At 45.7% G+C, this 25,896-nt stretch overlaps 1 protein-coding gene across 2 annotated transcripts in view; it reads right to left on the bottom strand.

Annotated features, from left to right (window-relative positions):
• Positions 1-25,896, bottom strand: part of RABGAP1 (RAB GTPase activating protein 1) — a 219,864-nt gene that overhangs the window by 157,401 nt on the left and 36,567 nt on the right. For both annotated transcript variants that reach the window (XM_077469737.1, XM_077469648.1), the window contains exons 5-10: positions 22,231-22,405; positions 17,657-17,814; positions 13,680-13,790; positions 11,317-11,383; positions 9,291-9,393; positions 4,726-4,895 (exon numbers count right to left, since the gene is read on the bottom strand). In XM_077469737.1, coding sequence (XP_077325863.1) covers positions 4,726-4,895; positions 9,291-9,393; positions 11,317-11,383; positions 13,680-13,790; positions 17,657-17,814; positions 22,231-22,405 — 784 coding nt within the window. The remainder of the gene's footprint in view (positions 1-4,725; positions 4,896-9,290; positions 9,394-11,316; positions 11,384-13,679; positions 13,791-17,656; positions 17,815-22,230; positions 22,406-25,896) is intronic.

Below are 25,896 nucleotides of genomic sequence, written 5' to 3' on the forward strand. Positions count from 1 at the left end.
CAGACAGGGGAGGCCTGTTGCTCTCCCAATTCGTGGTGCAAAAGTTTTGCCCACTCAGTCAGTGTCTGCAACACCAGTGCGGATGCCAGTACAGGTCGCATGGCTGACCCCACAACTGTAAACAAGGAACGAGCCGCCGCCTCGGCCTTCCTATCCGTGGGATCCTTGAATGCAGGAGTCCCCTCAACCGGGATCGTGGTTACTTTATTTAACCTAGTTACTGGGGGGTCTACGACCGGAGGAGCCGACCACTTTTTGAGAAGGCTTTCCTCAAAGGGGTAACGCACCGCCATGTTTTTGGGGACTGAAAAGGTCCTTTGCGGCCGACCCCATTCCTTGTAGATGAACTTGTCAAAATAAGTCAAATACGGGAACACCTTAGGTGAATGTGCTGGCTTGCGGGACCCCAAAGGGACCGATACTTCAGCAGAGGGATCCGCTGGCTCCTGGATCTTCAGGGTATCACGCACAGCTGTGATAAGTGCTCCAACAAGCGCTTTGTCGTGCCCGGACCCGGACAGGGAATCATCCTCGCTGTCCGAATGGTCCTGGTCAGCCTCGTCTGATAGGTCAGAGCAGGGGTCACCAACCGCAGCAGGGCCCGAGTCTGCATCAGAGCTCTCCCCAGAGGACGAGGGGGGGGGGGGGGGCAGGGGTCTTTTACAAGCATCTTTCCTTCCACGCCCCGCCTCTATTTTTGCAACAAAAGAGTTAAGGACCGCCGTCAGGGTGTTCATGGGCACAGAGCTATCCGCAGGTGACCTGGTTGCAATAGCCTGGATTTCGGGGGAAGAAACACCCGTTTTTGAAGCCATGCTGACCCTACCCTACCTGCCACCTGAAAGGGGACTTAGGACAGTGAAGGTCCCACCCTCCTGCTGCTGCCGCCGCCTGGGGGGGGGTTCCTAGCGCCGGACTCACCACCCTGGGGCGTTCTGTGATGGTTACTAGCCGTGCCTGTAGTCCCCAGGAGGTTACCCAGGTGCAGAGTGAAGAAACTGTGTCAGCAGCAGTTGTAGAAAAGAGCGGTGAAACGATCTGCAAAGCTTGCACCAGCGTTCAGGGAATGGCCATCCAGCATCCTGTATACACAGTGGATACAGGAAACAGCATGTGATAGCACATGGCATGCTGTCACAAGAGAACTGCGGTGAAAAGAGCGCTCGGGCTTCAAAACAATGGCCGCCAATGCAACTAATAGGAAAATCCCATAGAATATGGCCGTTGAGGCTCACAAGGGGAACCTGCTCTGCCCTCAGCCAAAACGGCCGCCGGACAGAAGCATTCGGTGACAAGAAACATCCCAGAACAGCGCTGCCTTCAACCAGCAAAAATTCCTCCACAGACACCTTTTGGGACCCCCCACACCGGGACCAGGATCATCGCTAGCCGCACAGACCCCCTACAGGTGAGAGACCCAGCGATCCCCATACACACACCACCCGCAGCACATGCAGCCGCCCCCCCCCCCCCCCCCCGGTCATATGTATACCCCGGAGCATTGAAGCTCACCGACCACCTCTGGAGCTGAGGTATGTCTTGGCCTGCCGAGCCTTAGCTGCGACCTGCACATGCTCACTGGCCGGACTGGGGGGACAAGGATAACTCAACCAGCCTGTCACCCTGCCGGCAGTTGATAGAAGATCCCAGGATCTTTTATCTTGCACAAAAGTATAAATCCTGCATCAAAAAAATAGACCAAAGGGTCCGCAGGGTTCCTAGGTCATTCTCCTTCACTAGGCAAAAAAAAACTGAGTCTGCTGGGGCAGCAGGGAGGGTTGTTAGCACAGGGTCCGCCCCCTGGGCGGTACTGACTTTTCTGTGTATTGTGTTACAATTTTGCCTAGTTCTCCTAGTGGCAGGCTAAAAAACCCATTTCATTACAGAGAGGAGCTGCGTCGGTTGGTGAATTGGTGAATATAAGAGAAATTTATATTTTTAAATATAAATGTATTATATTTGACTTTTTAATTATTATTATACAGGATTTATATAGAGCCAACAGTTTGCGCAGCACTTCACAACATGAGGGCGGACAGTACACTTACAATACAAATCAATACAGGAGAGATCCCTGCTCCTTACAGCTTACAATCTAGAATTAATATGATCAATTTAAAATGAATATGAATTTATTCCTTGCCATTATTAGCACCTTTAGCGTAAAAAAAAAAAAAAAAAAGTATCCCTTTAAATACTATGTATGTCTGCACACTGGTCTGTTGGGCTTCCATTGTGGTGTTAAAAATCCAGCTTGGTGCATTTTTGTTCAGTTTAAAAAAAAAAAAACTCACAAAAAAAAACGCACAAAAAACACGCACCTCCACGCTGCATTAAAAACGCAGCAAGAACGCATCATTAACGCACCCGTGTTGCGTTTTTGATGCGCTTTGAGTCACATGACCTATGAAAAACACACCATAAGCACAATAAAATCAGGCCAAAATCACCATGAATTTGCAGCAAATTTTCTGCAAAAACATGTTTTTTTTTTTGGTGCCATTATCAGCACTTTTTTTTTTTAAATCTGCCAATAATGTCATTGGTGGCCGAAATTTCAGGGCATCTCTACAAACTACGGTACTTTAAAAAAAAACTCCATAGGGGAAGCGTTAACCACTTAAAGAGCAGGCCTTTTTCTGACATTTATTGTTTACAAGTGTATTTTTTGCTAAAAAATTACTTGGAACCCTCAAACATTACATATATATATATATATATTTATTAGCAGAGACCCTAAGGAATAAAATGGCGATTGTTATTTGTGCAGCGGTTTTTCAAACGCAATTTTTTTTTTTTTAAATACACTTTAATAAATTGAGAAAAACTAAACAATATATATCCCAATTATTTTTTATGTAAAATATGAACGATGACGTTACGCCGAGTAAATAGATACCTAATATGTCTCACTTTAAAATGTTGTACGTTTGCAGAATGGCGACAAATCGACGGTACTTAAAAATCTCCATAGGTAACGCTTTCAAATTTTTTACAGGTTTCCAGTTTAGAGCTACAGAGGAGGCCTTGCATTGGAATTATTGCTCACGCTCGGGACGATCTCTCACATAGAACGCATGAACGTAAAAAAAAAAATCTTGACCCTTTAGAACCACTTGCCCTACCGGGCACTCTCAACCCTCCTTCCTGAGCTTTCTTTCAGTGGTATTTAATCACCACTGAAATTTTAATTAATTTATTTTTTTCAGCAAAAAATACATTTTACTTAATTTTTGGTTATAACATTTTGTAAATAAGTCATTTTTCTCCTTCACTGATGTACGCTGACTAGACGGCACTGAAGGGCACTTATGAGACAACAATGATGAGATGGCAATGAAGGGCGATTAGTCAACACTGATGAGATGGCACTGAAGGGCACTGATGAGACAACACTGGAGGGCACTGATGGGCACAGATGAGACGGCACTGAAACAACACTAAAGGGCACTGATGGGATGGCACTGATGAGACAGCACTAATGAGACGCCACTAATAGGCACTGATGAGATGACACTGAAGGGCACTAATGAGACGGCACTAATGAGACGCCACTAATGGGCACTGATAAGACGGCACTGAAGGGCACTGATGAGATGGCACTGAAGGGCACTGATGAGACGGCACTGATTAGACGGTACTGAAGGGCACTGATGAGACGGCACTGAAGAGACGGCACTGATAGGCACTAATGAGATGCCACTAATGGGCACTGAAGGGCACTGATGAGATGCCACTAATGGGCACTGATGAGGCGGCACTGAAAGGCAGTGATGGGCATTGATGAGATGCCACTAATGGGCACTGATGAGATGGCACTGAAAGGCAGTGATGGGCATTGATGAGATGCCACTAATGGGCACTGATGAGATGGCACTGAAGGGCACTGATGAGACAACAATGAAGGGCACTGATAGGATGGCACTGAAGGGCACTACTGGGACGGCAGTAATGAGATGCCACTGAAGGGTACTGATGAGACGGCACTGATGAGATGGCACTGAAAGGCACTGAGATGCCACTAATGGGCACTGATGAGATGGCACTGAAGGGCAAAGATGAGACAGCACTGATGGGGACTGATGAGACGGCACCAATATGCAGCACTGATGGGCATGGATAGGCGGCACTGAAAGTCAGCACTGACTGGCAACACTGATGAGCACTAACTGGTATCACTGCTGGACACTGACTGGCACCCCTGAGGGCCCTGACTAATTGGCATCACTAATTGGCACCAATTGGCATCATTGATGGGCACTGTTGGGGCTGCACTGATAAGTGCCCTGATTATCTGTTCAGATCTCTCCTGTGAGGAAATGCCGCTGATAGGCTCTCCTCTCCTCTTACACTGTCAGTGTGAGGAGAGAAGAGCCAATAACCGTAATTTCCTTGTTTACATGTGATCCGCTGTGATTGGACACCGCTGATCACATGGGTAAAGAGCCTCATCATCGGCTCTTTACCGAGATCGGCGATGTACCGTGTCCCAGGGACAGAGCGCACCACCGATTGCCGTGCCAGCGCGGCGAGAGCGGGACAGCGTCATAAGACGTCATGCCAGAATGTTAGAGCCGCCGCCAGCCCGTCATTTGACAATACAGCGGGCGGGCGGGGGGAGGCGGCTAAAACAAGCAGCATTACAGTCATCCTATCAAACGACATGTCAAAGAAAAATTCCATCTATTCAGTATGAAAATCAAAATAACTTTCCAGAACATTCACCTGTTTAAGTTTGAGGAAGAAGTTTTCCGTAGAACTCCTCTTGCTGAAGGGCCAGTACAGACGTTCGCTGGCAGCGCAGACTCGCACTTTAGTCTCGATTAGGAATCGCACCGGCTCCTGGACTTCCGTGATAACCAGATCCACTGCAGTGGTCATGAAAAGAACTTTGTCTGTGGAGACAAATGGGGGAAAAAAAAAAAAAAGAATGGCTAAATAACAAAAAGATGAAAAGAACAACTGAAATGAAAAAAATTAAAATAAAAAATGAATAAATTGCAACACAGGACACTTTACCAAATGTAAAGGGAGTGAAGGATGTTTAGTGTTAAAAATAGGGATGCACCGAAATTTCGGCCGCCGAAACATATCGGCCCAAAATGCCCTTTTCGGCAATTTGCCGAAAGAGAAAAACGGCCGATAATGGAGCTGAAATGGGGCGGGGCCAGGGTAGGGGGCGGAGCTCCCCGCCCCTGGTGCGCCCATCATGAAAAGCTACATCATGCTATAGTGCAGGAGAGCCGTCTCCACCACCTGTTTGATCACAGCGCGGGAACATCACAGCTTTCAGTTCAATAGCTGTGTGTTCCCGGCCGCGCGCCGTCACGTACAGACCCTCCCCCTTGTCCGGGCACTTTGATAGACAGATCACCTGTAGGATTGGACGGATGATCTGTCTATCAAAGTGCCCTGACAAGGGGGAGGGTCTGTACGTGACGGCGCGTGGCCGGGAACACGCAGCTATTGAACTGAAAGCTGTGATGTTCCCCTGCTGTGATCAAACAGGCGACGGAGGCGACTCTCCTCTTCTCTTCACAGGTTAGCGGCTATGAGGGGACACTCTGGCTGCTATGAGGGGACACTCTGGCTGCTATGAGGGGACACTCTGGCTGCTATGAGGGGACACTCTGGCTGCTATGAGGGGACACTCTGGCTGCTATGAGGGGACACTCTGGCTGCTATGAGGGGACACTCTGGCTGCTATGAGGGGACACTCTGGCTGGCTGCATTGTATCAATTGTATCATGTGTCATGTATCATGTGTGCAATTTCTGACCATCTCCTGTACCACGTCCCCAGTCTCTGACCATCTCCTGTACCACGTCCCCAAGTCTCTGACCATCTCCTGTACCACGTCCCCAGTCTCTGACCATCTCCTGTACCATGTCCCCAGTCTCTGACCATCTCCTGTACCATGTCCCCAGTCTCTGACCATCTCCTGTACCATGTCCCCAGTCTCTGACCACCTCCTGTACCATGTCCCCAGTCTCTGACCACCTCCTGTACCATGTCCCCAGTCTCTGACCACCTCCTGTATAAAAATATTTTTTAAAAACAGTCATTTTCGGTATTGGTGCTGTTCCGGTATCGGTTTCGGCCTAGTGTATTTTTCATTTTCGGTATCGGTTTCGGCACCAAAAAACCCATTCGGTGCATCCCTAGTTAAAAAGGTAATCAGTCGCCCCCCTCAAGCTCTACAGGCTGGGTCACCCCATTAGCTGAGTGCTGAAACCAGGCAGAGGGGGCTCATCCTCGCCCCAAGCTGACCAAAGATCCAAAAGAAAAATAAAGCTGGCAGCACATGTAAAATCTTTTGCAAGTGAAGCTTTATTGTTCCAGACAAGCAACAAAAGCATTGCCTGGGACCTCCTTTTTCATGTTGCTTACCTGGAACAATAAAGCTTCGAGCGATCGTAAACCTAATATTTTTTACCCTCTCTGCGCAGTTGGTTTTGTACGGAGTACCCCGGATCCTTCTCTCTTCTCAGGTCCCCAACCGGAGCTCCCGGTTCCGCCCCCCCACCCCCTCTGCCAAGTGAACACCATAGCAAGTAGGTTTGCACTGATGCCGATACTGAGCATTTGCAAAGGGCTGATAAAAAAAAAATTTATAAAAAAAAAGAATTGTAATAAATAAATATTTTACATATTCTTTATTTTTTCTTATTTACATTTATTTTTTTAGTTTAAATTGTAAAAAAAAAGTAAAGTAAATAAAAACACACACGCACACACTGCCGCCCCCCACCCCGCTCCAAAAAAGAAAGCAAGCAATGTAAAAATAAATAAATAAATAAATAAATCAATAAAAAAAAATTGTACAAAATAAAAAACTGTAAAAAAATAAATAAACTACTGACAGTCCACATGCCATCAGTGTTAGTGCCACTGTCACATGACATAATTTATTATTTTTTTTTTTTAAAGTATCGCTGTCTGCGAGTACTTGAAAAAGTATTGGTACTTGTACTTGGTCTTAAATAAGTGGTATCAATGTAAACCTAATTAGAAAGCAGCTTGCTATGGTGGCACTCGTGCCGGCTTGATCTCAAGCCACCTTGCGTGTATCCAATGATACACACAGCGTGGCTCGGCCCCACCCCCTTCGCTCACTGGCTGTGATTGGCAGCAGCAGGAGCCAATGGTTTCCACCGCTGCCTCTCTGTCCAGCTGTCATTCTTCTACACATTGCTGGATCGAGACCAGGCTCAAATAGATATAAGGGAGGGGGGAGACGAGAAGGGAGGGGGGAGACGAGAAGGGAGGGGGGGAGGCGAATTTATATGGGCGAATAAACGACCAAGGATCAGTAGAAACATCATGAGAATCCCTAAGCGTTTTGGCGGCCTGGCAGTACCAGATATGATTAAATACTATCAGGCAGTGCACATTGGCAGAATGATAGACTGGTGTAGACACACAGAATTTAAATTATGGACAGAAGTAGAACAAAAATGCAGTCCAGTACCCCCACGTAGGGTGATTTGGTGTTCTACAACATTACCAGAATCTCTTAAAAGACACCCACTTATAGGTCCAACATTGCGGATAGGTGTTAAGATTAATCAAAATCCTCAATTCTCTACAACAAACTCACCATTATTTCCCATTTTGGGAAACCCCGGTTTTATATCGGGGAGTGGAACCAGGTGCATTTCAGGGACTTATAGAGAGGGGTTGTACTCAGGCATCACATTTTTTACAAGTCTTGTCCCAAGATCAGACAATATTGGCTAGAAGTGCAAAAGCTCTCTCAAAAATATACAACATTTCAGATACCAGATGATCCTGCCTTTTTTGTGCTTCACTGCACAGAAATACCTTTACAGATATATAGGAAATCGGTCTTATGCAATTTAGTCAATGCAGCTAAGGCAGGAATCGCATTCAGATGGAAAGACCCTAGGCCACCTTCAATTGCAATGTAGCTCAATAGAGTGAGAAATGTTGGTGCTATAGAGGACTTGGCTCTCTCAGCCCAAGATAGAAAGGATCAATATGATAAAACATGGACAACATGGAACTCATTTGTGTACTCAGAGGAGGGGAAGAATCTGTTAGGGAACATAGTGGAGGAGTGAGTCCGCACGTCTTTGAATGTGTTTGAATTCCTACGAATTCTCAGAAAATATTGAGCCCCTTGAAGAGCACTGGGAATAGTGTTGGGAAGAACCTTCCTCCCATATGGGGGTGAGGGATTAGGAAGAAAAGAAGGGAAGAGGGAGGGAGGAGGGGGGTCCCCCCCCCCTTTTTTTTTCTCTCTTTTTCTTTTCTTTTATTTATGGGTATAGATTATGAATTGGGTTAATGGGTATAAAAAGATAAAATGGAAGGGAGGCTTAAGATATATCTGGACCTATAGTAGGGGAAGATAAGAATTAAAACAGGTAGGGGTAGAAAGAGATAGATAAGCAGAGCAGAAAATATATATATATATATATATATATATATATAAAAGAAAATTAAAAAAATATTTATATTTTGTTATAAAATTTTGCAAACAGGTAATTTTTCTCCTTCATTGATGTACGCTGATGAGGCTGCACTGATGGGCATCAATGGGCTGCACTGATGGGCACTGATAGGCAGCACTGAAGGGCATTGATAGGTGGCATTGGTGGACACTAAGTGGCACTGATGGGTGGCACAGATAGCTAGCAGTTATGGGCACTGATGGGTGGCAGCGATGGGTTAAACTGAAAGGCAACACTGCTAGGCGGCACTGGTGAGGCACTGATTGGCACCACTGGTGGGCATTGATAGGTAGCACTGACAGGCACAGAGGATTAGGCAGATGTGCCTCCTTCCTCTTCGGGACCGTTGTCCCTTGAGTATAAGCCGGTGATCGGCTTTTTTTTCTCCTCACTTTGTCAGTGTAAGCAGAAAAAAAAGCCGATTACCAAGCTTTTGTTTATACACGTGATCAGCTGTCATTTACTATTTTGAGCTAGTTTTCCTTAAAAAAAAAAAAAAAAAAAACTTGGAGGTATTCACAACTATTTACCACCAAATGAAAGCCCATTTTTTCCTGTAAAAAAAAAAAAGCGGTATATTCCACTTAGATGCACAAAGTAGTTGTGACGATATGTACGGTTTTACAAACACATGTCAGTTGCAAAATGGTGTTTAGGCATGACCAGCTATTTTACCCTTAGGCAGGAAGGGGTTAAAGACAGTGAAAGTTTTCAAGTTCTTAAAGCACTCTTTTATAATGCAGTACACCATCCGCTGTGATAAAAAAAAAAAAAAAAGGCAGCATTATGTGTTGAGTAGCAACAAGCAAGTACCTTTTGGAGTTTCTTCATTGACCGCCTGGAAATGTGGGGATTTGGTGTTCCAACTCCCTGTGATTATATAAGACTTCCCATCGGAGCTTTTACCCATGGATTCCTAAAGAATTAAGGATCATCTTTTAAATGACCAGAATATTTTCATTTACAAAACTTTTTTGACCAACTTTCAAAAACTTTACCTTAGCAAATTAAAGCCCCACGCGGGGCACCAAAAAATTAATATAAAGACCCTTGCAGTGTGGCCTCCTTGTTCTGATAGGGGTAAATGGTTAAGTGGAAAATCACCCCCCCCCCCCCCCCCCACACACACACACACAAAAAACGTAAATGTATTTTATTGGGATTTTATGTGATAGACCAACACAAAGTGGCACATAATTGTGAAGTGGAAGGAAAATGTTAAATGATACAAATAAATATGTGAAAAGTGGGAGAGGGGGGGCATTTGTATTCAGCCCCCTTTACTCTGATACCCCTAACTAAAAATTAGTGGAACCAATTGCCTTCAGAAGTCATCTAATTAGTAAATAGAGTCCACCTGTGTGTCATTTAATCTCAGTATAAATGCAGCTGTTCTGTGAAGCCCTCAGAGGTTTGTTAGAGAACCTTAGTGAACAAACAGCATCATGAAGGCCAAGGAACACACCAGACAGGTCAGGGATAAAGTTGTGGAGAAGTATAAAGCAGGGTTGGGTTATAAATAAATCTCCCAAGCTTTGAACATCTCACGGAGCTCTGTTCAATCCAGCATCGGAAACTGGAAAGAATATGGCACAACTGCAAACCTACCAAGACATGACCGTCCACCTAAACTGCCCGGCTGGGCAAGGAGAGCATTCATCAGAGAAGAGCCAAGAGGTCCATGGTAACTCTGGAGGAGCTGCAGAGATCCACAGCTCAGGTGGGAGAATCTGTCCACAGGACAACTATTAGTCATGCTCTCCACAAATCTGCCCTTTATGGAAGAGTGACAAGAAGAAAGACATTGGTGGAAGAAAGTCATAAGAAGTCCTGTTTGCAGTTTGTGAGAAGCCATGTGGAGGACACAGCAAACATGTGGAAGAAGGTGCTCTGGTCAGATGAGACCAAAGTTCAACTTTTTGGCCTAAAAGTAAAACGCTATGTGTGGGGGAAAACTAACACTGCACATCACCCTGAACACACCCTGAAACATGGTGGTGGCAGCATCATGTGGTGGGGATGCTTTTCTTCAGCAGGGACAGGGAAGCTGGTCAGAGTTGATGGGAAGAAGGATGGAGACAATTACACGGCAATCTTAAAGGAAAACCCATTAGAGTCTGCAAAAGACTTGAGACCGGGGCCGAGGTTCACCTTCCAACAGGACAACGACCCAAAAACATTCAGCCAGAGCTACAATGGAATGGTTTTCGATCAAAGGATATTTATGTGTTAGACTGGCCCAGTCACAGTCCAAACCTAAATCCCATTGAGAATCTGCGGCAAAACTTGAAAATGTCTGTTCACAGACGCTCTCCATCCAATCTGACAGAGCTTGAGATATTTTACAAAGAAGAATGGGCAGAAATGTCCCTCTCTAGATGTGCAAAGCTGGTAGAGACATCCCCAAAATGACTTGTAGAGAAAGGGGGTTCTACAAAGTATTGACTCTGGGGGGCACCATAAAAATGCCCCTCCCCCACACTTTTCACATATTTGTGTCATTTATCATTTTCCTTCCACTTCACAATTATGTGTCACTTTGTGTTGGTCTATCACATAAAATCCCAATAAAATACATTTACATTTTTGGGTGTAACATAACAAAAATGTGGGAAATTTCAAGGGGTATGAATACTTTTTTAAAGGCACTGTAGAACAGAATAAAATAAAATAGAATGAATATAGCTGTCTTCTAAAAATAAAAATTTTGAATAAATTAGAAATTTCTAGTTTTATTTATAAAATTTTATATAAAATTATAGATCATTCTTATATGACGAAACGTGGAAAATTTCAAGGCACTTGTAACCATTACAAATAGCAGCTTAGTTTTTCTTACCAGTTCTAATAGATGCATGTCACTGTTCCGTACGTCTCTGCCTGGACTGAGAAGAAGCCCAAAACACCTGAAAACAAGCAAAACAATCATAACGATTACAACTATGAAAAAGAAAAACCAGGCAGAGCAACTTATGTGAAAAACTTGGAATGATGCTGTGTTGTCAAAAATGATTTAATAAAAAAAATAATAATAATTTGAAGAATAATGGTGTGTTGTCCAGGTGGATATAAAACAATATTAAAAAAAATCTAATAAAATCAGATTTTTTTATTTAAATATTTTTTTTAATCAAATTGATTTAAATAAAATGCTTTTGGAGTAAAAGTCCATCTAAAGATAGTTTTCTATTTAAGATACATTAATAACTTTGTTTATTCAGCATGAAATGGAGCTTAGTTATGTAGCATGAGGCTGTATATTCTGCAATATTTACATTTTTGGTAAACTCATTTAATAAATCCAAGCTGAGATAACATGCACTATATCAGTGCATTTACACAATGTTACAGTAACCACAAGATAAAACAAAAGTTCAGGAATATTCCTTTATCCCATTGTTTTGCAAATCTATGTAAACTACAAACTGTATGATTGGATGGGTTCTGATATCTCTTTTTTTTTTTCTTTAAATTAATTTTTTTTTTTTATTGCATTTTATTGTAAATATGAGCTTTGAGGTCATTTTGACCCCCCAGGTCTCATATTTAAGAGGTCCTGTCATGCTTTTTTGTGATGTGATCTTCAAAACAGCCAATTACAGATTAAGTGAATCTTGCTGAAGACGTTCGTGAAATTTGGGGATAAAGCACGGATACTGGAGTCTGGATTGCTGCCCATTGCTTATCTGGCCTTTGTAATATGAGTCCAGAGTGGAGGGCAAGAGGGGGTGTGATTGGGTGCGGGTGGGTGGTCTTCTCACATATCCTAGCTGCCCTATAACAAACATCATAATCTCTGGATATTTTATGTGACTTTTATTGATACGGATGTTTATGAAATTCAACTATAGACTATAATTTAGTGCTGCACCATTACCTTGCTTTGTGCACTGGTCCAAACCATTTGGTGGAGGGGAGGGGGAATTATGGTGTGGGATTGTTTCTGCAGGGATTGGGCTTGGCCCCTTAGTTCCAGTGAAGGGAACTCTGAAGGCTTCAGCATTTCAAGACATTTTGGACAATTTCATGCTCCCAACTTTGTGGGAACAGTTTGGGGATGGCCTCTTCCTGTACCAACATGACTGGGCACCAGTGTACAAAGCAAGGTTCCCGTCACTGGAACTAAGGGGCCAAGCCAAGTTCCTCCACCCCAAACTCGCTCATCCAGGTCTTTATGGACCTTGCTTTGTGCATCGGTGCTCAGTCATGTTGGAACAGGAAGGGGTCATCCCCAAACTGTTCCCACAAAGTTGGGAGCATGAAATTGTCCAAAATATCTTGGTATGCTGACGCCTTAAGAGTTTCCTTCACTGGAATTAAGGGGCCAAGCCCAACCCCAGAAAAACAACCCCACACCATAATCCCCCCTCCGCCAAATGATTTGGACCAGTGCACAAAGCAAGGTCCATGAAGACATGGAAGAGTTGGGGTGGAGAAACTTGACTGGCCTAAACCCGATAGAATACCTTTGGGATGAATTAGATCGGAGACTGCGAGCCAGGCCTTCTCGTCCAACTTTAGTGCCTGACCTCACAAATGCGCTTCTGGAAGAATGGTCAAACATTCCCATAGATCTGGGGTAGGCAACCTTTGCCCTCCAGCTGTGGTGAAACCACAAATCCCATCATGCCTCTGCCTCTAGGAGTCATGCCTGTGCTGGTCAGGGCCTTGTAGTTTCACCACAGCTGGAGGGCCGAGGTTGCCTACCCCTGCCATAGACACACTCCTAAACCTTGCGGACGGCCTTCCCAGAAGAGTTAAAGCTGTTATAGGGGTGGGCCAACTCAATATTCAACCCTATGAACCAAGACTGGGATGGCCATTAAAGTTCATATGCATGTAGAGGCAGGTGTCCCAATACTTTTGGCAATATAGCGTATACTGGAATTTACCCAGCTACAGACGTTAATCTACTAATGGCAGTGATCAGCGGCTTATACTGTGACTGCGATAGTGTCTGTTAGTGCCAGGTTTCCCACCACCCTATCTGGGAGGGACACTTACTGCAAACCCAGAAATCACTGGTGGCGCACAAGTACGTTATTCAGTGGGGCTGTGCACTGGCCCGATGTTTGAACTACTATGGGTGGGCGGAGAGTAGTAAACAAATAAAATCCAGTATAATCAAACGTCATGGGAACGGCGTGCTGCCTCCACGATATTTATAATGACTTGAGCACTTTTTTCTATAATTAAAGTTACCTCTCAATGGTGAGTTCTTTGTTGGAAGTTTGCTGGACGTAAATAACAATCTTCTTGTCCACGCCCTGACGCAGCCTGAAGCACTGCTTGTCCTTATCTTTAGAAACAGCACTAAAAGGAAAAAATAAAGAAACACATAAATGCAATGAAAAAAAAAAAAAAAAGAAAGAAATTCTGCGATTATTTAACAGATGGACAACATCGTAATGCTGAAATCCCCATGAACAAAAAAATTCTACATTAAACAAAAAAAAAAAATGCCAACTGTCTATCTATGAATGTACAGAGCATCCAGAAAGTATTCACAGCGCTTCAATTTTTCCACATTTTGTTATGTTACAGCCGTATTCCATAATGGATTAAAATCATTATTTTCCTCAAAATTCTACCAACAATCCCCCATAATGACAACGTGAGATAAGTTTGTTTGAAATCTTCCAAATTTATTAAAAATAAAAAAAACTGAAGAAAAACTCCCATGTACACATCACAGGCTCCTCCCCTATACGCAAGCATCCCAGGCTCCTCCCCTATACGCAAGCATCCCAGGCTCCTCCCCTATACGCAAGCATCCCAGGCTCCTCCCCTATACGCAAGCATCCCAGGCTCCTCCCCTGTACATGATACTTCTGCCCGTGGGAGGAGCCGGCGATACTTCTGCCCGTGGGAGGAGCCGGCGATACTTCTGCCCGTGGGAGGAGCCGGCGATACTTCTGCCCGTGGGAGGAGCCGGCGATACTTCTGCCCGTGGGAGGAGCCGGCGATACTTCTGCCCGTGGGAGGAGCCGGTGAAGCGCTGTGAATACTTTCTGGATGCTCTGTACCGGAGTCGTCGGTAAGCCTGGAACTGATTCGATGCAACCAATGGCTAGGCAGGAAGTCGAGTAAGGGCAAGATAGCCCCCCACTCAGCTCTATGCCCTTGAAGGACCAAAGCCATTGCAGACGTCACTTCGGCTGCTTTCACACCGAGGCGTGAAAAATAGCGCCTGTAAAGAGCCTCTCCTCTCCCTTCAGTGTGAAAGGCCTCGGGCTTTCACACTGGAGCGGTGCGCTAGCAGGATGCCAAAAAAAGTCCTGCAAACTGCATCTTTGAGGCGCTGTAAGAGGGGGTATACCCCGCTCCTACAACGCCCCTGCTCATTGAAATCAATGGGCAGCGCCTCAGAAGAGACGGTAAAGCGCTGCTGCAGCGAGCACTTTTAACCCTTTTTTCAGCCGCTAGCCGGGCCCCGCTAGCGGCCGAAAAGCTCTGCAAAAAACAACAGTAAAGCGCCGCTAAAGATATCGCCAGTTTACCGCTGACGCCCCCAACGCCGTCAGTGTGAAAGTAGCCTTCCTGTTCTCAGGCAGATAGACAGAATTTATTCTTTCTGAAAGTCAAAATGACTTTTGCTTTTAAAAGATAAAAAACGAGAGATCTGGGGTCTTTTTGACCCCCCCCAGATCTCTCAATAAAGAGGACCTGTTATCCCTATTTTTATTACAGGGGATGTTTACATTCCTTGTAATAGGAATAAAAGTGATAAAAAAAATAACGAAAAAAGGGATAGGGAAAACTAAATAAATAAAATAATAACAGGGGCAGCGTAAAAAACAAAAAAAAAAAAAAAGTCAATAAATAATAAAAGGGACAGTGTAAAAAAAATAAAAAAGTAAAATAAATAAGAAAAAATAAAAATTGTAAAGCGCTCCCATCCCTCCATGCTTGTGCACAGAAGCGAACGCATACACAAGTCGTGCCCACATATGTAAACAGTGTTCAAACATGTGAGATATCGCTGCGATCGCTGGAGCGAGAGAAATAATTCTAGCCCTATAGCTCCTCTGTAACTCTAAACAAGAAACCTGTTAAAGTTTTAAACCGTCACCTATGGAGATTTTTTTAAGTACCATAGTTTGTCGCCATTCCACAATGAGCGTGCGCAATTTTAAAGCACGACATGTTAGGTATCTATTTACTCAGCGTAATCATATTTCACATTATACAAAAAAAATTGGGCTAACTTTACCGTTTAGTTTTTTTTTTCCCCAATTCATTGAAGTGTATTTTTTCCCCAAAAAGATTGCATTTGAAAGACCACTGCGCAAATACCGTGCGACATAAAATATTTGCCATTTTATTCTTTAGGATCTCCGCAAAAAAAAAAAAAATAATATATATATATATATATATATATATATACACACATACTTTTTTTATTTAATTTTTTTGTACATAATTATATATATATATATATATATATATATATATATATATATATATATATATATATATATATATATATATATATATATATATATATATATATATATATATATATATATATATATATAAATAATGTTTGGGGGTTCTAAGTAATTTTCTAGCAAAAAATACTGATTTTAACTTGTAAGCAACAAGTGACAGAAAATAGGCCTGGTCTTTAAGTGGTTATAGGCTCACTCTTTCCTGTCATACCTCATCAATACCTCATGCATCATAAATCAGCCCCTAAGTCTGCTTACATTTAAAAATCTTAACTGCACCAGCCCCGGAAAGTTTTACCCCCCCCCCCCCCCCCGACCAGAGCACTTTTTTGAGATTCGGCACTGCGACGCTTTAACTGACAATGGCGCCGTCGTGCGACGTTGTACCCAAACAAAATTGAAATCTTTTTTTTCCCCACAAATAGAACTTTCTTTTGGTGGTATTTGATCACCCCTGTGGTTTTTATTTTTTGTGCCAAAAAAAAAAAAAAGAGCGTAAATTTTGGGAAAAAAAAGTAATATTTTTTTACTTTTTGCTATAATAAATACCCCTCAAAAAAAATATAAAAAAAAAAAAACAACAAACATTTCTCTCTCAGTTTACACTGATATGTATTCTTCTACATTTTTTTTGGTAAAAAAAAAAACCCAAAAAAACCGCAATAAGCGTATATTCATTGGTTTGTGCAAAAGTTATAGCGTCTACAAAATAGGGGATAGATTTATGGCATTTTTCTTATTTTTTTTTTTTTTGTATTAGTAATGATGATCTGCACACATCGGACACTTTTGACACTATTTTGGGACCATTAGACTGGATTCACACCTATGCATTTTTTGTGCTTTTTGCAGATTTGCACCGCAGTCCATGTAACATGGTTTCCAAGGGAACACGTTCTGTAATCTAACCCCTTCACTGCCAGTGTCATTTACACAGGAATCAGTGAATTTGTATAGCACTGATTGAATGACAACGGTCCCAAAAATGTGTCAAAAATGTCTGATGTGTCCGGGATAATGTAGCAGTCACAATAAAAATCGCTGATTGCCGCCATTACTAGTAAAAAAAAAAAATATTAATAAAAACGCCATAAAAACTATGCCCTATTTTGTAAACGCTATAAATTTTGCGCAAACCAATCAAACGCTTTTTGTGATTTTTTTTACCAAAAATATGTAGAAGAATACGTATCGGTCTAAACCGAGGAAAAAAATGTTTTTTTTATATATATTTTTGGGGGATATCTATTATAGCAAAAAGTAAAAAATAATGCGTTTTTTTCAAAATTGTCGCTCTATTTTGTTTATAGCGCAAAAAATAAAAACCGCAGGGGTGATCAAATACCACCAAAAGAAAGCTCTATTTGTGGGAAAAAAGTACGTCAATATTGTTTGGGAGCCACGTTGCACGACCGCACAATTGTCAGTTAAAGCGACACAGTGCCAAAACACAAAAATTGGTCTGGTCTTAAGCCAGCAAAATGGTCCGGTCTGAAAGTGGTTAATGCTGTTTTTTTGTTTTGTTTTTTTTAGGGTTAGGGTGGCCCTCCACTTTATAAGGGGGCCTACCCGTGCGCTGGTCAGCAAGGGGTTAATCAGCAATATATATATATATATATATATATATATATATATATATATATATATATATATATATATATATATATATATATATATATATATATATATAAATAAAAGTTAAATGGATACAACAAATAAAACACAGACCTGAAATAGCCCTTCCCATCATCCTCCTTGATTTCCAGGGACACGGAGAAGGTGAAGATGTCACTATCGGGGGTTTGGGGAGGGATGGAGGCAGCGAGAGGCATCTGCTTCAAAGAGCGCCGAAAAGCCGTTGCGAAACTGTACAATATCCGACTCACCTGCAGAGATACACAGCACAAGCGTGGTTAGTTTATTAGACCTCCAAATACACCAGACACACTTCAAATGCAAAAAGGATTTAAAATCATAACTCCAGGCGGTGACGACGTAATTTAAAGGATAAGTTCACCTTTACGTTACATTCATATTCCGGGTATGACATGTTTCTATGAACTTTCTGGAACCCCAACCAGATCCCTCAGCATGATAGCGGTCAGAGGGGTCTTCTCCCCACACCCGCTGTCACAAATCAATTAAAAGATATATCAGGTTAAACCACAGTTCCTTCACTGAAGGCAAGGACACCTTGGGGTCCTATTCCCACTCCCCTTTTATTTTGGTTGCATCTCCTGCCCTGGTAAGGAACGCCACCCGATTAGGTGAGTGGGTAACCTGGCACCTGAACTTGCCAATGATATTGGTCATAAGGACAATTGCATTTTACTGCGATCTGTGCACAAATCGAAATACTCCGCTCTCCACACAGTCGCGTCATTAGTTCGTAGAGTTCTGTGAATCAATGAAGTACAAGTACTGGTTGGCCATTGCGGCAGGCGGTTTGTAGTTCTACAACGAGCGCTCTCGTCGTTCAATGTCCTTTCTGGAGTTCAGTATCTGTCTGCCCCGTAGGAGAGTCTGCAGGAGCCTGACGTTGCACTGGCAATCTGCTGATCACAGATGCAATGCTATACAGTGGAGGTCGGCCAGCGTTCGATCCTGATCTACCAGACGACCGCGGGCAGGCAACAGGTAGATTGGGAAAACTTCCCTGCATTGACAATCACCAACTTGTTAATGTGAAAAGTTACTTCCCATTTTCCATCCAGTACTGTGACACACCTTCTCTCTCTCTCTCTGTTGGGGGGGGCAGAGAAAAGTGGGGGGTGAAGGGGGCACAGGACACTGCTATGGGGGCACAGGGCAGAGGACACTATAGGGAGGGGTAATGTGAAGGGGACAGAGGGGAAGAAGACACTACAGTTGGGGGGGGGGGGTGATATGAAGGGGGGACAAAGGACACTGATATGGGGGAGGGAGAGAGGACACTAGATTTAGGGGAAGGAAGAGAGGACACTAGATTTAGGGGAAGGAAGAGAGGACACTAGATTTAGGGGAAGGAAGAGAGGACACTAGATTTAGGGGAAGGAAGAGAGGACACTAGATTTAGGGGAAGGAAGAGAGGACACTAGATTTAGGGGAAGGAAGAGAGGACACTAGATTTAGGGGAAGGAAGAGAGGACACTAGATTTAGGGGAAGGAAGAGAGGACACTAGATTTAGGGGAAGGAAGAGAGGACACTAGATTTAGGGGAAGGAAGAGAGAACACTAGATTTGGGGGGGGGGCAGAGGACACTAGATTTGGGGGGGGCAGAGGACACTAGATTTGGGGGGGGCAGAGGACACTAGATTTGGGGGGGGGGCAGAGGACACTAGATTTGGGGGGGCAGAGGACACTAGATGGGGGGCAGAGGACACTAGATGGGGGGGCAGAGGACACTAGATTGGGGGGGGGGCAGAGGACACTAGATTGGGGGGGGGGGGCAGAGGACACTAGTTTGGGGGGCAGAGGACACTAGAGTGGGGGGGGGCAGAGGGCACTAGAGTGGGGGGGGCAGAGGGCACTAGAGTGGGGGGGGCAGAGGGCACTAGAGTGGGGGGGGGGGCAGAGGGCACTAGAGTGGGGGGGGCAGAGGACACTAAAGTGGGGGGGGGGCAGAGGACACTAAAGTGGGGGGGGGGGCAGAGGACACTAAAGTGGGGGGGGGGCAGAGGACACTAAAGTGGGGGAGGGCAGAGGACACTAAAGTGGGGGAGGGCAGAGGACACTACAGTGGGGGAGGGCAGAGGACACTACAGTGGGGGGGGGGGGCAGAGGACACTACAGTGGGGGGGGGGCAGAGGACACTACAGTGGGGGGGGGGCAGAGGACACTACAGTGGGGGGGGCAGAGGACACTACAGTGGGGGGGGGGCAGAGGACACTACAGTGGGGGGGGGGGCAGAGGACACTACAGTGGGGGGGGGGGGCAGAGGACACTACAGTGGGGGGGGGGGGCAGAGGACACTACAGTGGGGGGGGGGGGGCAGAGGACACTACAGTGGGGGGGGGGGGCAGAGGACACTACAGTGGGGGGGGGGGCAGAGGACACTACAGTGGGGGGGGGGGGCAGAGGACACTACAGTGGGGGGGGCAGAGGACACTACAGTGGGGGGGGCAGAGGACACTACAGTGGGGGGGGGGCAGAGGACACTACAGTGGGGGGGGGGCAGAGGACACTACAGTGGGGGGGGGCAGAGGACACTACAGTGGGGGGGGGGCAGAGGACACTACAGTGGGGGGGGGCAGAGGACACTACAGTGGGGGGGGGCAGAGGACACTACAGTGGGGGGGGGCAGAGGACACTACAGTGGGGGGGGGCAGAGGACACTACAGTGGGGGGGGGCAGAGGACACTAGAGTGGGGGGGGAGCAGAGGACACTAGAGTGGGGGGGGGAGCAGAGGACACTAGAGTGGGGGGGGGAGCAGAGGACACTAGAGTGGGGGGGGAGCAGAGGACACTAGAGTGGGGGGGGAGCAGAGGACACTAGAGTGGGGGGGGAGCAGAGGACACTAGAGTGGGGGGGGAGCAGAGGACACTAGAGTGGGGGGGGAGCAGAGGACACTAGAGTGGGGGGGGAGCAGAGGACACTAGAGTGGGGGGGGAGCAGAGGACACTAGAGTGGGGGGGGAGCAAAGGACACTAGAGTGGGGGGGAGCAGAGGACACTAGAGTAGGGGGGAGCAGAGGACACTAGAGTGGGGGGGAGCAGAGGACACTAGAGTGGGGGGGGAGCAGAGGACACTAGAGTGGGGGGGGAGCAGAGGACACTAGAGTGGGGGGGGAGCAGAGGACACTAGAGTGGGGGGGGAGCAGAGGACACTAGAGTGGGGGGGGAGCAGAGGACACTAGAGTGGGGGGGGAGCAGAGGACACTAGTGTGGGGGCAGAAGAGGACACTAGTGTGGGGCGGCAGAGGACACTAGTGTGGGGCGGCAGAGGACACTAGTGTGGGGCGGCAGAGGACACTAGTGTGGGGCGGCAGAGGACACTAGTGTGGGGCGGCAGAGCACACTAGTGTGGGGCGGCAGAGCACACTAGTGTGGGGCGGCAGAGCACACTAGAGCGGGGGGGGGGGGGCAGAGGACACTAGAGCGGGGGGGGCAGAGGACACTAGAGCGGGGGGGGGGCAGAGGTGACACTATATTGGGGGGGGGCAAGAGGACACTGATTTGGGGGTTGTTTTAGAGAGTGCGATTTCCCGCCTTACTCTGGGATCTTTGATTTCCTCCTGGTTGCCTGGGTAGATCCCAACCTCTGAAAGGTTGCCTACAAGATGAGTATTTATGATTTTATTAAAAGGAGAACGTATCCTTTAGGCTGGGTTCACACCGCTGCGGCGAGAACCGGATGTGATTCGCACCGCACTGCAGTGCAAATCACATCCGATCTCCGTAGCGATGCGAGTTCAGCCATACAGATAGTATGGCTGAATTCGCATCGCACCCGCCGCAAACTCACACGGGACCCTTTTTTTGGTCCGCAGCAGAATCGGATCGCATGGGTGTTCACACCATGCGATCCGATTCCTGTCCGAGTTTGCAGATCGCACTGCGATATGCGAACTGATCTGGGGGTGTCATTAACATTTCACTGACACTCCCAGCAGTCCGCATAGGGCAGTGTGAACTGCCGGCGGGAGGCATGCGATGCGGGAAAACGCTGCGGATTCGCGGCGTTCCCGCATCGCTCCAGTGTGAACCCAGCCTTAAAGTGGTTGTAAAGGCAGAAGGTGTTTTCTATGCATTAAGATGAAAAGCCTTCCGTGTACAGCAGCCCCCCCAATACTTACCTGAGCCCTTTTCTCTCTCTCTGTCCAGCCATGTCCATGTGTCCCTCGGCCATCCCCTGATTTAGGGCACAGCAGCGGTGCCATTGGCTCCTGCTGCTGTCAATCAAAGTCAGTTGGCCAATCGGGAGAGGGCGGGGCCGGACAGCTCCCTGTCTGAATGAATGGACACACAGAGCTGCAGCTTAGCTTGGCTCGAGTGTGCCCCCCCCCCATAGCAAGCCGATTGGTGTGGGAGTACTCGACAGGAGGGAGGGGCCAGGAGCATTGAATCATTCAGCTCCAGCAGTCGCTGTTCCTGCATCTCCTGCCACTCAGCTCGCTGATTGCTCCTGCCTGCTGTCCATACTGTTTCGGTGCCGACTGCTGCAACTACCATCAGGCACTCGCTGTGCTCATGAGACCACTGTCCCCATTCCAGTGGCTCCTGAACCAGCGTTGTAAGAGGGGTCTTCTCCTACACGTCGGGCTCTACTGTCAGGTACCTAACAACGGATGACATATAATGCAATGCTTGCTTCACATCGTACCGCTTCCTGGATCTCACAGCGGAAGACGTGTATCCTGAAGAGCTCGGCGTTGTAATGACTCTCAGTAAATGCAAAGCAGTCGCTCTCCGGAGTCCCATCATGTCCTCTTACACAGAACAGAATCTTGTAGATCGGGTATTTTGCTATCTCGGTGTTTGTCTGCGGGTCCAGAAGTCTAATGTAGGAGTAAAAGGGAAAAAAAAGGAAGAAGATCAAAATCCCAAAAGTCGATCATTGAACAGAATACATTTAAGGAACAAAAAAAAAAAAAAAAAATCACACCCTCATTGTAAAAATTGATAATGTAATTATCCTTGCACTCCTAAAGTTGGAAGTAAATCCTAATGGCCACCTAAAGACCTTCTCCACCCAGGTTCCTGCTCCCTCGCAAATACTACGCTCACCCTCTGACTCAATTCTACTCCAACTCACATCCCCAATCTCTCCCAATCTCATCCAAATCTACCTCTCCGTCCCCCGCCCAACTCACTCCATCAGTCTCCTCACACATCACCAACTTACAAACAGACATAGCCTGGATGTCACATCCCTTCCTCAAACTCATCACGGAGTTTATATTTCCTTCTCCCCCCCCCCCCCGAATTCTCTGTTAAAATCAACGCCTCAACTACACCTAGGGCCTTGGCGTCAAGGGAAGCCTCCACTACCAACCTGTCCCTTCATGTCAAGGTCCTTGGTGTAGTCCTCGACTCTGAACTATCCTTTTACGGCTCCCACATCCAGTCAACGTCCAAAGCTTGCCGCCTCAACCTCCGCAACATCTCCAAAAGATACACCCCTTACTAGCCAATGTCACCACAAAGCTTCTAATCCACTCCCTGGTCATCTCTCGCCTCGACTACTGCAACTCCCTTCCTCACTGGCTTACTTCTGAATAGGCTATCCCCCACTTCAGTCCATCATGAATTCTGCTACCAGGCTCTTCCACCTCACAAACCGCTCAGCATCTGCTACCAGTCTCTGCCAATCCCTCCATTGGCTGCCACTCAACCATCAAATTAAATTCAAAATACTAACAGTAACTTATAAAGCCATCCACAACCTGGACCCCAGCTACATAACCTGGTCTCAAAATACCAACCAAATGTCTTCACCCCTCCCAAGACCTCCTGATCTCCTGATCCCTAGCTCCCTTGTCACCTCCTCCCATGCTCGCCTCCAGGACTTCTTCCAAGCCTCTCCCCTCCTCTGGAATGCTCTACTCCACAGGTGTCAAACAAAGCCCACAGGCCAAATCCAGCCAGCGGACCGCAAAGTGGCCTCCAGCCGACACCTGATCGTTCTTCTCACTGCTGAGTCTCCCAAGAGTAAACATCCCCCCCCCCCTCAGTCCCAGGAGCGGCGCCGGTTTGTGATAGCGCATGCGCTGCCCGCCGGTCTCCAAGGAGACAAATATAAACAACTCCCGCTCATCTCCTCCTCAGTCCCTTCAGCTGTGCCTTTTTTTGTGAGCTGTTAGGAAAACTCCACCAGTGACAGCTATGCCGGCCCAGCTGGCTGTGTGTGTTTGTTTTTCTCCCATCCAGCTGAGGATGGGCTTTTTGAGGACTTGATGAAGAGATGCAGTGTTGTGCTGGCGATCTACACTTGGAACCCTTTCACACTGGGGCGCTTTATAGGCGATAAAGCGATAAAAATAGCGCCCGCATAGCGCCTGTAAAGAGCCGCGCCTGTCTCTCCAGTGTGAAAGCACTCAGGCTGTAAACGGTTTAAACGGTGTTCAAACCACACTTGTGAGGTATCGCTGCGATCGTCAGAGCGAGTACAATAATTCTAGCACTTCTTTAAGTTAAAACTGGCAACCTGTAGAAATTTTTAGATCTATGGAGATTTTTTTAGGGCCAAAGTTTGTGGCCATTTCATGAGCAGGGCACATTTTTGAATCGTGACATGTTGCGTATCAATTTACTTGGCATAACATTATCTTTCACAATATAAAAAAAATAAAAAATAAAAAATTGGGCCAACTTTACCGTTTTACTTTATAATTTAAAAAAATAAAAATTTCCCAAAGAATTGCGTTTGTAAGACCACAACGCAAATACGTTGTGACAAAGTATTGCAATTACCACCATTTTATTCTCTACAGTGTCTGAAAAAAAAAATGTATATATATGTTTGGGGGTTAGAAGTAATTTTCTAGCAAAAAAAAAGTGATTTATAAGCGGAGTTCCACCCAAAAGTGGAACTTCCTCTCATTGTACTCCTTCCCCCCTCCGGCACCTTACAGAGGGGAGGGGGGACAGGATACCCATCTTTCACAAGTATCCTGTTCCCAATTTTTTTCAGTATTTGCGTCATCGCTGGCGGGCCAGGAGGAGAGAGGAGCGGAGCGGAGCGCATGCGCAGTAGGGTACCCGGTGTGAAGGCGTAAGGCTACACTGCCGGGTTCCCTAACTCGCAATGGAGGCGGCATGCACCCGACAGCTGACGGAAACATGAGCTGCGGTGCCGACATCGCTGGACTCCAGGACAGGTAAGTGTCCGATTATTAAAAGTCGGCAGCTACAGTATGTGCAGCTGCTGGCTTTTAATTTTTGCAGGAGGTGGGTGGAGCTCCGCTTTAACTTGTAAACAATGTAGTTTGAAAAATAGGCCTGGTCCTTAACCACTTGTTTACTGGGCACCTAAACAGCCATGACCCCCCACCCCAGACCAATTTTCAGCTCTGACACTCTTTGAACGATAATTGCGTGGTCATGCTACACTGTACCCAAAATAATTTTTTTTCCCACAAATAGATCTTTCTTTTGGTGGTATTTTACTTTTTGTTAAAATAAATTTAAAAAAAATACAGATTTAAAAAAAAAAAAAAAAAATCGTATTATGTTAACCACTTAACAACCGCCCCATAGCCAAATGACGGCTACAGGGCGGTTTCTTAACTCTGAGAGGCCATCATATGACGCCCTCCCAGAATTCCACTCTCGCGCGCCCTCTGGGAGGACCCAGCGCATCACGGTAAACGGCCGCTCATCCCTTGTAATAGGAATAAAAACTATCAAAAAATTTATTTTTGGGGGAAAAAAATGTCAAACTAAAATAAATAAAGTAAAATGAAAAAATAAAAATAAAATTTAAAGCTCCCCTGTCCCCATGTGCTCGCATACATAAGCAAACACATACGTAAGTCCCGCCCACGTATGAAAACGGTGTTCAGACCACACATGTGAGGTATTGCTGCGAACGTTAGAGCGAGAGCAATAAAATTCTAGCCCTAGACCTCCTCTGTAACTCAAAACATGTAAAGCGCGACGTTTGGCGCCATTCCACGAGCATGTGTAATTTTGAAGGGTGACATGTTAGGTATCTATTTACTCAGCATAACTTCATCTTTTACATTATGCAAAAATTGGGCTAACTTTCATTTTTCTTTTTTCTTTTTTTTAAGCACAAAACTGTTTTTTTTAAAAAAAAAGCGTTAGAAAATTGCTGCGTAAATACCGTGCAAGATAAAAAGTTGCAACAACCACCAATGTATTCTCTAGGGTCTTTGCTAAAAAAAATATATATAATGTTTTGGGGTTCTATGTAATTTTCTAGCAAACAAAATGATGATTTTTACATGTAGGAGAGAAATTTTAAGAATTGTCCTGGGTACTCCAGAACACCTGATGGCGCTCCCTGCATGTTGGGCCTCTGTAT

Source organism: Lithobates pipiens, unplaced genomic scaffold (genome assembly GCF_037356315.1).
Source record: "Lithobates pipiens isolate NorthernLeopardFrog02 unplaced genomic scaffold, aLitPip1_a1.2 Scaffold_1, whole genome shotgun sequence".
Classification (NCBI taxonomy): domain Eukaryota; kingdom Metazoa; phylum Chordata; class Amphibia; order Anura; family Ranidae; genus Lithobates; species Lithobates pipiens.